The sequence below is a fragment of the Balaenoptera physalus genome (assembly GCF_965194825.1).
Source record: "Balaenoptera physalus genome assembly, chromosome: 6".
Lineage (NCBI taxonomy): Eukaryota > Metazoa > Chordata > Mammalia > Artiodactyla > Balaenopteridae > Balaenoptera > Balaenoptera physalus.
In genome coordinates this window covers 75904746-75918133 of record NC_138885.1, presented here as the reverse complement: position 1 = coordinate 75918133, position 13388 = coordinate 75904746, and the positions used below count along the sequence as shown (strand labels likewise).

General features: G+C 35.2%; 1 protein-coding gene across 4 annotated transcripts in view; it reads right to left on the bottom strand.

Annotated features, from left to right (window-relative positions):
• NUP35 (nucleoporin 35) overlaps window positions 1–12664 on the bottom strand; it is a 38438-nt gene extending 25774 nt beyond the window's left edge. Inside the window, exons 1-5 of one of the 4 annotated variants that reach the window (XM_082466804.1) lie at window positions 12533–12628; window positions 10564–10669; window positions 9271–9441; window positions 7061–7188; window positions 3497–3557 (exon numbers count right to left, since the gene is read on the bottom strand). In XM_082466804.1, coding sequence (XP_082322930.1) covers window positions 3497–3557; window positions 7061–7188; window positions 9271–9430 — 349 coding nt within the window. In that variant the 5' untranslated portion in view covers window positions 9431–9441; window positions 10564–10669; window positions 12533–12628. Of the gene's footprint in view, window positions 1–3496; window positions 3558–7060; window positions 7189–9270; window positions 9442–10563; window positions 10670–12201; window positions 12376–12532 lie in introns of those variants that run through there. The other 3 variants (XM_082466806.1, XM_082466805.1, XM_082466803.1) reach the window with 3 other exon arrangements.
• Window positions 12665–13388: the final 724 nt, after the last annotated feature.

Below are 13388 nucleotides of genomic sequence, written 5' to 3'. Positions count from 1 at the left end.
ACACCAGAAATAAGTTTCTAAAAGAGATTTTTAACCTCAGTTTCAGACTTAAAAACTAACCAAAGTCACCTTTGGATACAAGGACCTAAGCATAAAATAGCAATTCATGCCATTAAATCCCGTGACATCTCTTTATAAAAGGTGCCAATCTCAGAAAGTTAAAATTTACAAATCATACAAGAAATTTTCATTTATTTAACACTAAATATAAGAGTTTAAAAAATAGCTGTAAGTGAAAAGTCTTCATTTTCCACCTCAATTTTCTCAACTCCTTTCTTCCATGTCTTCTTTAGTATTGACCATGCATGACAGTCCTCTTGTCTATCACATCTTTTCAAAAGTATTCTTAAAAAAAAGAAAGTATTCTTTTTCACTTATGCCCCATTAAGACTTTACATAAATTCCTTAAACTCAAATAAGAAGCAGCAGTGGCTCCCAGTGGCCAATTTATGACAGTTATCTTTTGCTATCATAGTTCTTATATTTTCACATATGATTTCTAAAATTACAAGAACCTCATAGAAGTTACAGTATTAGAAAAAATAAATTAACAAAAGGAGGTTTAATTAACTTTAATCCTGTACTCTTCCACTTGACAGCAATCAGAATATTACAATGCATGCTTTTCAGGCAACTAAGAGATCCTTTAAAGCATAAAATACATTACTTAACATTATGTGCTTTTGCATCTTCAATGTCTCTGGGATCACTTACTGACTCAACCGAATAGTCAATATTATAACAAATAGCCACGTAGCAAAGCATTATCACACAACAAAGCACTGTTATCTGCCTATTTGATCAAATTAGGATTGTTAAAACCTGAACTAATTCCCCTAGAATATTTCGCCTCAAGTATGTAACTGAGACAGAGGTGACATCCTAGATTTTTCACCATTATATATATGTGGCAGACAGAAATCTAAAGACATCACCCCAAATCTTCTGTCCCCTGGTTTGATTGATTGGTAATTCAATCAAACTCTAAGCCAGGTATTGCTGTGAAGGGACTTTACAGACAGAATTAGGTTATTTATCAGCTGATCTTAAAGAATTACCCTGGATTATTCCAGTGAGCCCAAAGTAATCAAATGAGCTCTTAACAGCAGCAGATGGCAGAAAAGTCAAATCAGAGATACAATAGAAGAGAGAGATCAGAGAGATTCAAATCATAGAAAAGGATTTGATCTGCCATTGCTGTCTTTGAAGACAGACGGGGAACCATAAGCCAAGGAATGAGGGCAGCCTCTAGAAGCTGAAAACCTACAGGTGACAGCCAGCAAAGAAACAGAGACCTCATTCCTACAATGACATGGAACTGAATTTGGCCAACGACCTGAATGCAGATTCATTCACAGAGCTTCCAGAAAAGAACAGAGCCCTGCTAACACCTGACGTCTAAAGCAAAGAACCAAGCTGTGCCCAGACATCTGACCTTTAGAAACTATGATGTAGTAAATGTGTGTTGCTTTAAGCCACTAAGTTTGTGGTAATTTGTTATGGCAACAATTTAAAACTAATACAGATTTTGGTACCAAAAGGGATGCTGCTGTAACAAATACCTGAAAGTGTGGAAATGACTTTCGAATAGGGCAGTGGGTGGAGGCTGGAAGAAACTTGAGGAACATAATAGAAATAGCCTTGAACAAACCAGTAGTAGAAATCTAGACTTTAAGAACACTGCCATGATGACTCAGACTGCTTGAAGAAATCAAGATTTGGAAGATAAAAAGATCTAACTTGTCATCGGGTATTACTTTTGTTACCAGCTTGCCTTTAAACAGGAGTGTTTACCACATTTCGTTTTATATAATTGTCCATTTGGTTCATTTAACCCTACTGTCTTGCTACTGTTTCTTTTGTTCCGTCTGTTTTTGCTGTTGTTCCTCCTTTCCTTCTTTCCTGCCTTCCTTTATGTCTAAGCCACCACCATCTCTCACCTGGACTAATGCAGTAGCCAACTGTATGGTCTCCTTGCTTCCACCCTGTTCCTTATTTCAAAGTCTATTCACATCACAGGACCAGTCTCATCCTATTTTTTTCCACCTTTCCTGGGTAAAGACCGACTGTTACGATGACCCACGAGGCCTTGTTGCATCAGCCCACATTATCTCTCTGACCTCATCTCCTATTATTCGCCCCCTCACTCACTCCATTTCACAGTAACTTCTTTATACTCGTTTGAACACCCCAGACACAATCCCACCTCAGTGCCTTTGTACTTGCTATTTCCTCTGTTTAGAAAACTTGCCCTAAATGTTTTTGAGCAAATGTTACTTTTCCTATAACTATTTGTAGTAAGCAGAATAATGCTTCCCCTCACCCCCAGATGTCCATGTCCTTATCCCTGGAACCTGGGAGTGTTATATTACATGGCAAAGGAGAATTAACGTTGCAGATGTTAAGATTGCTAATCAGCTGACCTTAAAATAGGGAGATTATCCTGGATTATCCAGAAGGGCTCCAAGTATTCACAAGAGTCCTTAAAAGAGAGAGAGGGAGACTTGACTGCAGAAGAATGGTCAGAGATACAATGTTGCTGGCTTTAAAGATGGAGGAAGGGGACCACAAACAAATGTGGGCAGTCTCTAGAAGATGGAAAAGGCAGAAAACAGATTCTCCCCTAGAGCCTCCATAAATTAATACAGCCTACCAATGCCCTGATTTTAGCCCATTGAGACCCATTTCAGATTTCCCACCTCCAGAACTGTAAAACAGTACACTGAACTGTTTAAACCATTTTTAAGTTTGTGGTAATACGTTATGGCAGCAAAAGAAAACTAATACACTACCTTAGTTAATATAAGCCCTCACTCCCTACTTCCCTTTGCTGCTTAATTTTCATCCATAAAACATATTACCTTCTAACAAACTATTTTATTTATAAATGTGAATTCTATAAATAAATGTAAGCTCCATAAAGGCAAAGATTATCTATTTTGTTCAGTTTCCCAAGGCCTGATACTTGGTTACATGCTCAAGTATTTACTGAGTGAACATTTGATAGATTATAAATATACAAATATGTTAGAAGAGCTGTGCTTATGATGATGCTAACCGTGATAAAAAAACCATTAATCTTAAAGAAAAATGAAATATAATCAGTGGCTGTTTGTAGTCAATGACATTTAGATTTATAGCTATGCACTAATATCTCTCAAAACATCTTTATTATTCAGTCTCTGTATTCTTCTTCTTCTCAATTGCAACCACTTTTTTTAAAATTACAGTTTTTAACAATTCAGGAGACACTATTAAATACATAATTTTTAAAATTCTTAATATTTTTCAGTAAAATATCACAGCTTATCTATAAGTTCAGAAAAGAATACTATACAAATAAATATTTCCTTGCTGAAGGAAGTTACTGACATTTGAGAAAGTCTCCAAGTTTGAAATATAAAAGACAAAATTTTGGCAATGACCAACAAAGGTCTTATATTATCTTCATTCAAAGAGTAAAGAATAGTCATTGGTGTTAAAAGGCATTGCTTACCTGTTCCAGGAGTAGTTGTCATAACTCCAACAAGAGGACTCTGCATTACTGAAATGTTTGCCTACATGAAAACAGAAGAAAGTGTTAAAGTAAAAATGCAAAGTTCTAACCAAAACACAAACACAATAAGTGTTGAAAAACTACATTCAACAGACAACTGAATGTCTACCAGGTATTGGAAATGCCTATTAGCTCACAATTGAAGAGTACTCTCTAAGTTTTGTTTTTTTTTTTAAGCTGAACAGTATTAATCTAAAATGCCAGACTTGTTAGCATATTATATGTTTAATATAAGAAAAGTTGCATTAGGTAAAAAGACATTGTTTTTAGTAAACAGTAACACTGCTATTTGTTTTTAGTTCCTAAGATACAATATTTGAAATAACAGAGATAATGGTGATTCCTCAAATCATCACGTTCACATTGAAAAATAGAAAGATGGCAAAACTATATTTCTAAATTGACATTTACAAACCATGAAATACTATAGATTCAAATCAGTCTACACAGTAAAAGACAGCATATCTCTGCCTTTACTAGTAGAAAGTAACAAAGACTAATTCCTTTAAATGTGAGAAAATTAGAGATTAAAGTAGTTAAAAGTCCTTCTATAAACAAAAACAAAAATATCTAATCCAGAATGAGAAACAGACTCTTTCTCTAGAAGTAAACATATAGAGAGAAATTTTTTTAACAGATTCTGACTAAACTAAGAAAATCTAAAATCTGGCTATTATCCAGCAACCAGATCAAATGCTGAGAGATTGTTAGGAGGGATACAAAATGCACTGTTCAATTCTTAATGATAACTTCTTTCCTGATTAGAGAGGTTGACTTAAGTGTCAGGCAGCAAAACTAATTTGGACTTTAATAATATTCTTACCAACTTCCAAATCAAAAATTTTCTCTACAAATTATGACCCACAAGATTTTTAAACATTTTGAACATAGCAATAACTATAAACTACCTTTCTTTTCATGTATTATGAGAGAAGTAATGAAAACTGGCATAAACTTATAAGCCAGAGATCCTCATATCAAACTAAACATCAGATTTATCTATCAACCTCTAGAAAAATACTCCAGACCAGAATATTCTGGACATAGTTAAGTTTATAACACCACTGTCCACATATAACACAAACCACACAAGTAGTTGTTAATTTTCTAGTACGCATGTATATCTCAATTCAGTACAGGACTAGCCACATTTCAAGTGTCAACAGCCACACTTGGCTAGTAGCTACTACACTCGACAGGAGGGCACGTGTAGAAGTGTTGGAAAAAGAAAGTAATCTGTTTAACACAATGAATTAATTTTGCCTTGCTTGACAAACAGGCCTAGTATGCCATGCATATCAAGCCTATAATCAAAGTTTACTGAAAGATTTTTCTACTCTTCTTAAACTTGCCAACAAACATGCTATATTTGATTTAGGGAAAGGCCATAAAATATTTCTCCAAATCAAACAGCAGAAATGTTGTTATATAAAGAACTTACCAGTTTAGCTCATACACTTTGTTTATATATCCTTCTAGGCATAATAGTAATAGGAGAGAAAACTTTTGACTATAAAAGCTACTAAACTTCCTACTTAAAAGAAAAATCCACACTACCTTTCAACTGACAATCAAGAGTAATAACAGTAGTATGTATCAGCAGAACACTGCTCTTGTAAACACTGGCTCTAGATTCAAGATTGCTAGGTTTAAAATCTGGCTCTACTAGACTAGCTGACTTACCCTTGACAAATTACTTAAGGCTTTCGGTGTCCTAGTTTCCTCAATGATAAAATAAAGCTCGTAAGGGCTACCTCACAGATTCATTGTGAGGATTAAATGAGACAATACATGAGAAGTTATAAGATTAGGCCATGTACACTGTAGGTACTTCATAAGTATTACATACTTTTTTTGTGCTATCAGTACCATTAAAACAGAGAATCCCTAACTTGTATAATCTGACTGAAAATAACACCATCAGAACACCTACATCTACACCAACCAAAACTTAACATCACCATCAGAACACCTACACCAGGAACACACTAAACCATCAGCTCATAAACATGCAGGAGCAAGCGTTTTTAGTAAAATAAGTGAACAGTGAACACAGCTCTAAAAGGATATTGGTCTTATATTAATAAAACTATCCCTAAAATAAAGACCTCAAATCATTACAAGGTGCCTTAGATCTGGATAAACCCTGAATCTTCACTTGTTCTTTCACAAAACTATGTATAAACATTGAACTTTTTTTTTTTTTGGGATTGACATGTATACACTGATGTGTATAAAATTGATGCCTAATAAGAACCTGCAGTATAAAAAAACAAACAAAACAACTAATACTAAACTTTCATTGGGTTATTTGTATGGAAATATGTTAATATAAATGTTTCAGACATTACATGAAATTTCTAAAAATCTTATATTTGTATTTGTATGGAAATATGTATGGAAATATGTTAATATAAATGTTTCAGACATTACATGAAATTTCTAAAAATCTTATATTTGTATTTGTATGGAAATATGTATGGAAATATGTTAATATAAATGTTTCAGACATTACATGAAATTTCTAAAAATCTTATATTTGTATTTGTATGGAAATATGTATGGAAATATGTTAATATAAATGTTTCAGACATTACATGAAATTTCTAAAAATCTTATATGTTCTGGTATAATGTTATAAGTAATAATCCTAGTTATTACTTTAAAATGTATATCTCAGAAATAACTAATTTTCTTGTCAACTGCATTATTATGAACTTTCATCAAATCTTTTACCGTGGTCATTTTTAAGTCTTTTGTCATTTACAGACAGTTCTGGGTGTACTCTGATGATTTTGCAAATATGTTCCTATAAAAGGGTTTCATCTTCAAGAAATTCATGGAAAAGACTCTGACTGACTGTACTGCTGAACTGAATGAATAAGCATTTTCAGAACTCTGATGAAAAACTGATGAACTCATAAAAGTGCTAACAAAAGATCAAGATGAAAAAAAACAATTAATTACATGGGACTGAGTGAACTGATGAGGATGAGTATAATTTTTGTGACTTTCTGTCTGAATTAAAAAAAAAAAAAAATCCCACAAGGACTCAGAGGCAAAGAATATACAAATCAATTTTCACTGCAAAGTAAAGGAGCTGTTACAGTGGGGAAAAAAAAAAAACAAAAACAAAAAAACATTGAACTTTTTAAACAATGAACAATTTAAATGATAATCATTTCTACATGTTTATTAATGAGGTTGGGGGCATGGACAGGTGAAGAGGCACACCTTTAAAAGCCACAGAATTACCTATATGAGACAATTATCTAAGTTCTATTACATTTTTAAGTACATTTCATGATAAACACAATTTAATTAGACTCTATGATAACTGTCCCTAATGCTTATTCTGTGCAATAAAGTTACACTAAAACAGACCTCAGGCAAACACTTCAAATTACTGACCCTCCCTGTATAACCGCATAAAAACATGAAATAAGGATATGTATGGTCATGAACGAGGATATGTATAGTCATGAATGAGGATATGTATATCACCTGTCTTCTTGAAGTTAAAGGTGTTGATCCAAGTCCTGGGCTGGAAATGTCATCATATATACTTCTAACTGGTGGAGCTCCACTTTTATCTTTATGAGCTGGTACAACTGGCTGTGGTGGTGACCCACCTAACAATGTACAAAAAATATAGACAGATGAGAAAATAAAGAAATCCTCCATCTTTCTGGTAAGATCTTTTAAATTAATATTTTTAAAATAATGACTTCAACTCCTGTCTCCCAGCGCTTCTCAAACCTTAATACACATAAGAATCACCTAGGCATCTTGTTAAAATTCAGGTTATGTCTCAGATCATGTGAGATGGAGCCTGAGACTATGAATTTCTAACAAGCTCCCAGTGATGCCAATGTTGGTGATCCATAGACTGCACTTTGAATAAAAGGTTCCAGAATAAGTAAATAGAAATTTTAGTTTTTAGTAAACACATGCAACTTTTGTTTTCTCTACAAGATGCTTAACATTTCAATACAAAATTTGATCCTATCTCTCACTTGAAAGTAGGTATTAAACAGCTGCAGTTTGTATACCCTTGAATATAATCTCCTAATGTGGAATTTTTTTTTTTTTTTATTAATTAATTAATTAATTTATTTATTTATTTATTTTTTGGCTGTGTTGGGTCTTCGTTTCTGTGCGAGGGCTTTCTCCAGTTGCGGCAAGCGGGGGCCACTCTTCATCGCGGTGCGCGGGCCTCTCACTATCGCGGCCTCTCTTGTTGCGGAGCACAGGCTCCAGACGCGCAGGCTCAGTAGTTGTGGCTCACGGGCCTAGTTGCTCCGCGGCATGTGGGATCTTCCCAGACCAGGGCTCGAACCCGTGTCCCCTGCATTGGCAGGCAGATTCTCAGCCACTGCGCCACCAGGGAAGCCCCTAATGTGGAATTTGACTGTCAAATTCCTATTCGTGTTTCTCACAGTAGAAATATATTTAAGTACATAATAAACATACAGGAAAAGGACCAACTTTGGGGGATACAAAGGGATCTTCGTTAAGTCAGAGAATCAACAATGCCAAGTAGCGAAGCAGTCCAGGCCCTCTGTAAGACTAATGTCTGAGCCTAGACAGTACGGCATAAGGTATTTAGATTAGAGCACAGGCTATAGAACAAGACTGACCTGGGCTTTAACCTCCTGCTGTCACTAACCAGTGAGCTTCAGCAAGTTCTATACTGCATTTAGCCTCAGTTTCCTCTTATGGAGGATACTACTAACCACCCTTTAGGACTGATAAAAGAATGAAAATAACATATAAAATGCTTAGCATACTGCCTGGCTCATAAACACTCAATATATAGTAGCTACAGTAATAAAATAATACACTTGAAATATGTAAAAAACAAAAATCTGTCCAGAATATAACTTATAATTCTCCCTGATCAACCCTAAAAAAAAAAAAAAAAAAGACAATAAACCACTTTAACCGAAATAATACCTTAAGGACAATTAAAGTAAGAAGAATTTTCATTTAAACATCTATTAAAAGGATATTAGCTCACATTTGGAATTCAACCATTTCTGTAGCTCTCACTATTCACAGTCAAAACTTTCAAGTTATCTTTTAAAATATTTGTTTGCTAAAAGAGTCCTGTAAAAGATACGTTTCATTTACATAACATTTTGGGCTGACAACTGCAAATCATAGTTTGTGGAGTAAGTCCTTTCACTAAACACACTATAAGTGAGACTCTTAATTCACTATGACTAGAAGTAGAATTCATATCTACAGATTTTCAAATTACACTTCTTTTGACTATTTGCTATTATTATATTTAAGATGAATTATTTAAATTGAATTCAGCTGAAGTTAAACGACCATATTCCCCTCCCCCCACCCACACACACTTTAACATCTCTGAAATGGATAATTTACAAAAATTGGCAAATGGTGTTCTATCATATTTAGTGTTTTTCTTTCTTAGTGGTACTTAAAATAATGGTGAGTTTTACAATCAATGGCCTCTTAGATTGAATAAAATGTAGTATACATATTTTTAGTGAGTGGTTCTTGGAATTATAGCAACTTATATTGCTTACACCTCTATTCCAATAATCTTAAAATAAAAAATAGAGACACTGCTTAATTTTTTTAAATAAATGTGGTTTGAGGGTGAACGTTGCACCACTACCCTTTTTAAAATTCTAGTACATGTATTGATAGTACTATAAAACTATTTTAAGCAATTTACCTACCTGCAAGTAAAGGTGATCTCATTTCCATTACTCCTACTGAAGGGCCACTAATTGATCGAGGTTGTGGAGTCACTGGAGCTGGCAAATCCCCCATTAAAAATCCAGGTAGGAACTGGGCATTAACCCCTGGCTTTGGAGACGTGGGTGAACCCAGCATCATTGGTTCAGATCCTAAATGAATCAGAAAATAAAATAATACAAAGAAAGGACTTTAATGTAACAATATCTAACAAAAAGATGCAAGAATCCAGCATAAACAATTTTGAGAATTTAATCAAAACTGTTAAGTATTACAGAACCATAGTTAATTTTATTATTTTAAAAAACAATAAAAATTATTTCTAGAAAAATGTGAAATATTTTGTATTAACCAAATACTTGACAGCTGTTTTTGTTTACATTACTTCATAGATTTAAGAATCAACATTTATTTAAAAATTTTTACATTTTAGCTTATTATCTAAAAAAAAAATCCCTAATACATACAGAATAATTTCTTTCCATTTCTGGATCAGCTTCTACTACGTAACAACCGAAAGCAAGAACAAGGTGCACTAGTTACACAAAGTCTAAGCAAATCAAACACAATAGGTTTAGCGTGCTGTATGTCCCGCTTTTCTTTCCCCATATACAACTGTCAGTCATTTTTGTAATAAAAGTGTAATCATGCACACATTAAAGCACATATGAAATAATGTGATGATTAGCATACCAACTAAGAATTATATTGAAAAGATTTGGAAAGGTTATCTTTTGGGTCATTTTTTAAAACCATTCATTTTAAAGTGAGGAATAACCAATAAAAGTCTCCCTAACAAAAAACCAATTTAAGAACTGATACTTCAGGATCATCAATTCAAAATTATTTTTCACAATTTATAGGGTAGGTATTATTATTATTCCAACTATGAAAATACGGAAGCTATAACTTCCTCTAATTTCAGGACAAAATAGCCCAGTAAGGAAAACATGGGCTCTGGAGTGAAGAGACCTCGGTTCCAGTCTCAGCAAAATGGACATAATTGTAGCACCCACCCACAGAGCTTTGATTAGACTTAACAGCAAGTAAAGCACTTACCTCAAGTGCCTAATATACAGTAAGTATTCACCAAATATTAGTTATTATTATTATTCTAATAGTATCTTACAATAGCCAAAACTGAGGGACTGATGTGTATATGTAGAATTTGCAATTTCTGCTTAAGAAAATTTAATTTTTCAACTATCTGACAAGCCTGAATGTGATTCATGGCACTCAGAAAGGTCAAACATTTGGTATGTTATTTATATTACCTTTATTAACTATTCCTTAACTTCTAAACAGCCTCAAAAATGTGTTTCTTGCTATCCAAATGCTGTCAATTATTTACTCTTCCTCTTATTTCTAATCATAGTAGACCTAGATATTAAAATGCAAACACATAAAAAAAGGAAAAAGGAAAAGAAATTCAGGAAAAGAATAAAGCAAATACTGAAATAAGGTGTGAAGAGCTATATTACATTGTAATTACTTCAAAGTGCTAGTTACGATGTTACCACAGTACTATTACATATTTCCAAAGAACATAACACTAAAATCAAACCAAAAGTCTAAATAAAAGCATATTATGAACATATATTTATAAACCCATAGTAATAAATGTATTACAAAGCTTTAGGTACCACTAACTACCTTCACTCTCCCAGCCCCAAAAGAAAAAAAAAATACATATATGGCAAATACAGTAATAATGAAGTCAAGAAAATTTCTGACACATCCGAATGTATATTGTGATACAGTAGAAAGCAGCAGAGTGAGAAGGGCACAAAGGGCTCTTAACTGAACTGTCACTTACCACCTAACCCTGTCACTTAGGGAGCTATACCAATGGATTTGTCAAGTCTTAAATTCCATTTCAGTCTTGTACTCCTAACATGTTAAGTACGGTGTCTTACTCGGCTAGCATTGTTTGTTGAAGTAACCATTAGTTTTACTATACCATTAGGTGCTGGGAAAATGTTTATTTCCTCGTCTGGAATATCTGCAATATGTGGACTTGAACAATTAATACAACTAATGTCAGATTTCTGACCAAAGGTTTATTCATATTTGTAACCCCAAAAAACATACACTCCAAAATGTTTTTGTTGAGTAGAAAACTTTGGAACTGGAATGAAAAGTTTTTTTACCTCTAAAATAATACAAGACATAATACCCAGACCAACTTTAAATGTAGCTGAGTATCTCTGTTGATATTATGCATTTAGTTTTTTATAACTAATGCTAAAACAAGTTACTCTATTCTCAAAAGAAACTTATTTTGCACAAAACATGTCAAGCATTATAAATCCTTCAACTCTAATAAAACTCATTCTACAGATACATATCCTGTTTGCTCTCCTTTCAAACTCAAAGTTGTAACCGAACTTTCAAATACATCTCTATGACAGTAGACGATTTATTTTCTGTTCTAAGATATTCGACGGTTCTCACAAATCCCAAAACTCAGCAGACACACACACACAAAATCGACATCCTGCTAACTTGGCAAGATTTTCTGAAGACAACACATCTCAGCAATGCCCCTCCCCATTAAATAATGGTAATGAATTTTTTTTAAAAAATCATGACGTGACCGATTAGAGGAAAAGATCTCCTACAATACTTAGTCATTTTCCCAAGATAAAGGCGGGGGAAATCGAGCGAACTCCTGGCTTCCTATTAAGGCTAATATCTCAATGGCTGCCATCACCTGATTAAATGTCGCACGATTCAAGCTTCCTTCAAAAACAGATTTCTTCTGCAAAGCCCGAGAGAAGGAAGGAATCAAACAGGAACTAAAAGCCTAGGTGACCAAACAGAGGTGAAAGGTAACCACACCCCAGGGCACTGCCCACCCAGGTGTTCACAGGTGAGTTCCTTCCCACCAACGCTTCCCCGGATCCCTGAACCTAGCATCGCGTCTGCCGCGCTGGCGGAATCCCAGGTATGGATAGGTCTGGCTCCAGCGTATGGGGGCACAAAACAGCTTAGTCACCACAAGACCGCCGTTTCTTCGCCCTCCTCGGGGCCCGCATTTTCCCGGAGCCGCCTTGGTAGCGGCTGGGTGGAGACTCCTCGAGTAGGGGGCGGACTAAGAAGTTGGGTACGAGCCAGAGCCTGCCCCTCTGCGGCTGAAATTAGCAGACGAGAGCCCTATGACTACTGCCTTTCAGGCTTGCCCGCTTCCAAGATTACGGTGTGCATCGCAGTGCTAGGGAGGAAAAGCAGTTTTTTACTCACCTAACGTGGGCACCTGGGGTTCCACGGCAAAGGCTGCCATCCCAGCAGCGGCGACACTTAGCCCCGCACCTCCCCGATTTTCAAAAATGGCGGAAATTCTCCCCACGGGTAGGGGCGCGCTACCTTATGGGATTGCGTAACTTCCGGACATGCGCTATACCTAAGTTGTGGCGCCGGAGCCGCCATTTTGGAATGGGAAAACAGTCTTTTCGGAGACGCAACGTCTCAGAGAGGGTCTTTACCGGTAGGGTGATGAAACAACGTGGAAACTGCGGTTCTAGGAATTCTTCTGCTCACCTTGTGAGCCTTCTGATTTGTTGGTGCTTGAGTTCTATAGAAGCACAAGTTATTTTACTCACGATTTCATAATTAGCGTGAGTTTACCCAGTGCTCTGTCATCCGTCAGCTTTTCCAAGTACCACCTGGAAAAGTTGGCCTGAAGAAACAGAGGGGGCCGCTTTCCAATGTAGATTTCCGGCCTTAGTTGCATGAAACTCAATTCTCAAAACATATTTTCTACCATCTCTATGCCATTTTTTAAAATTTTGTGTTATATAGGCACAATTTTACATTAAAGCGTAACTCATACTTGCTGTTTTATTATATATTAATACATGCAAAAGGTATTAAATAATGAAGGCTAATAATAAACACCCGTGAACTCACCACACTGCAGAATCCTCTGTGTTCCTCCCTCTGCCATCCCTGCTGTCCTCCTCCCCCTATTTTGCTGCTTTTCTTTAGAGCGTATTCAAATATCACACACATATTCTATATATGTGTGTGTGAAAATATGTTATTTCACCATTTGCAGCAACATGGATGGACCTGAAGATTATCATACTAAGCGAAGTAA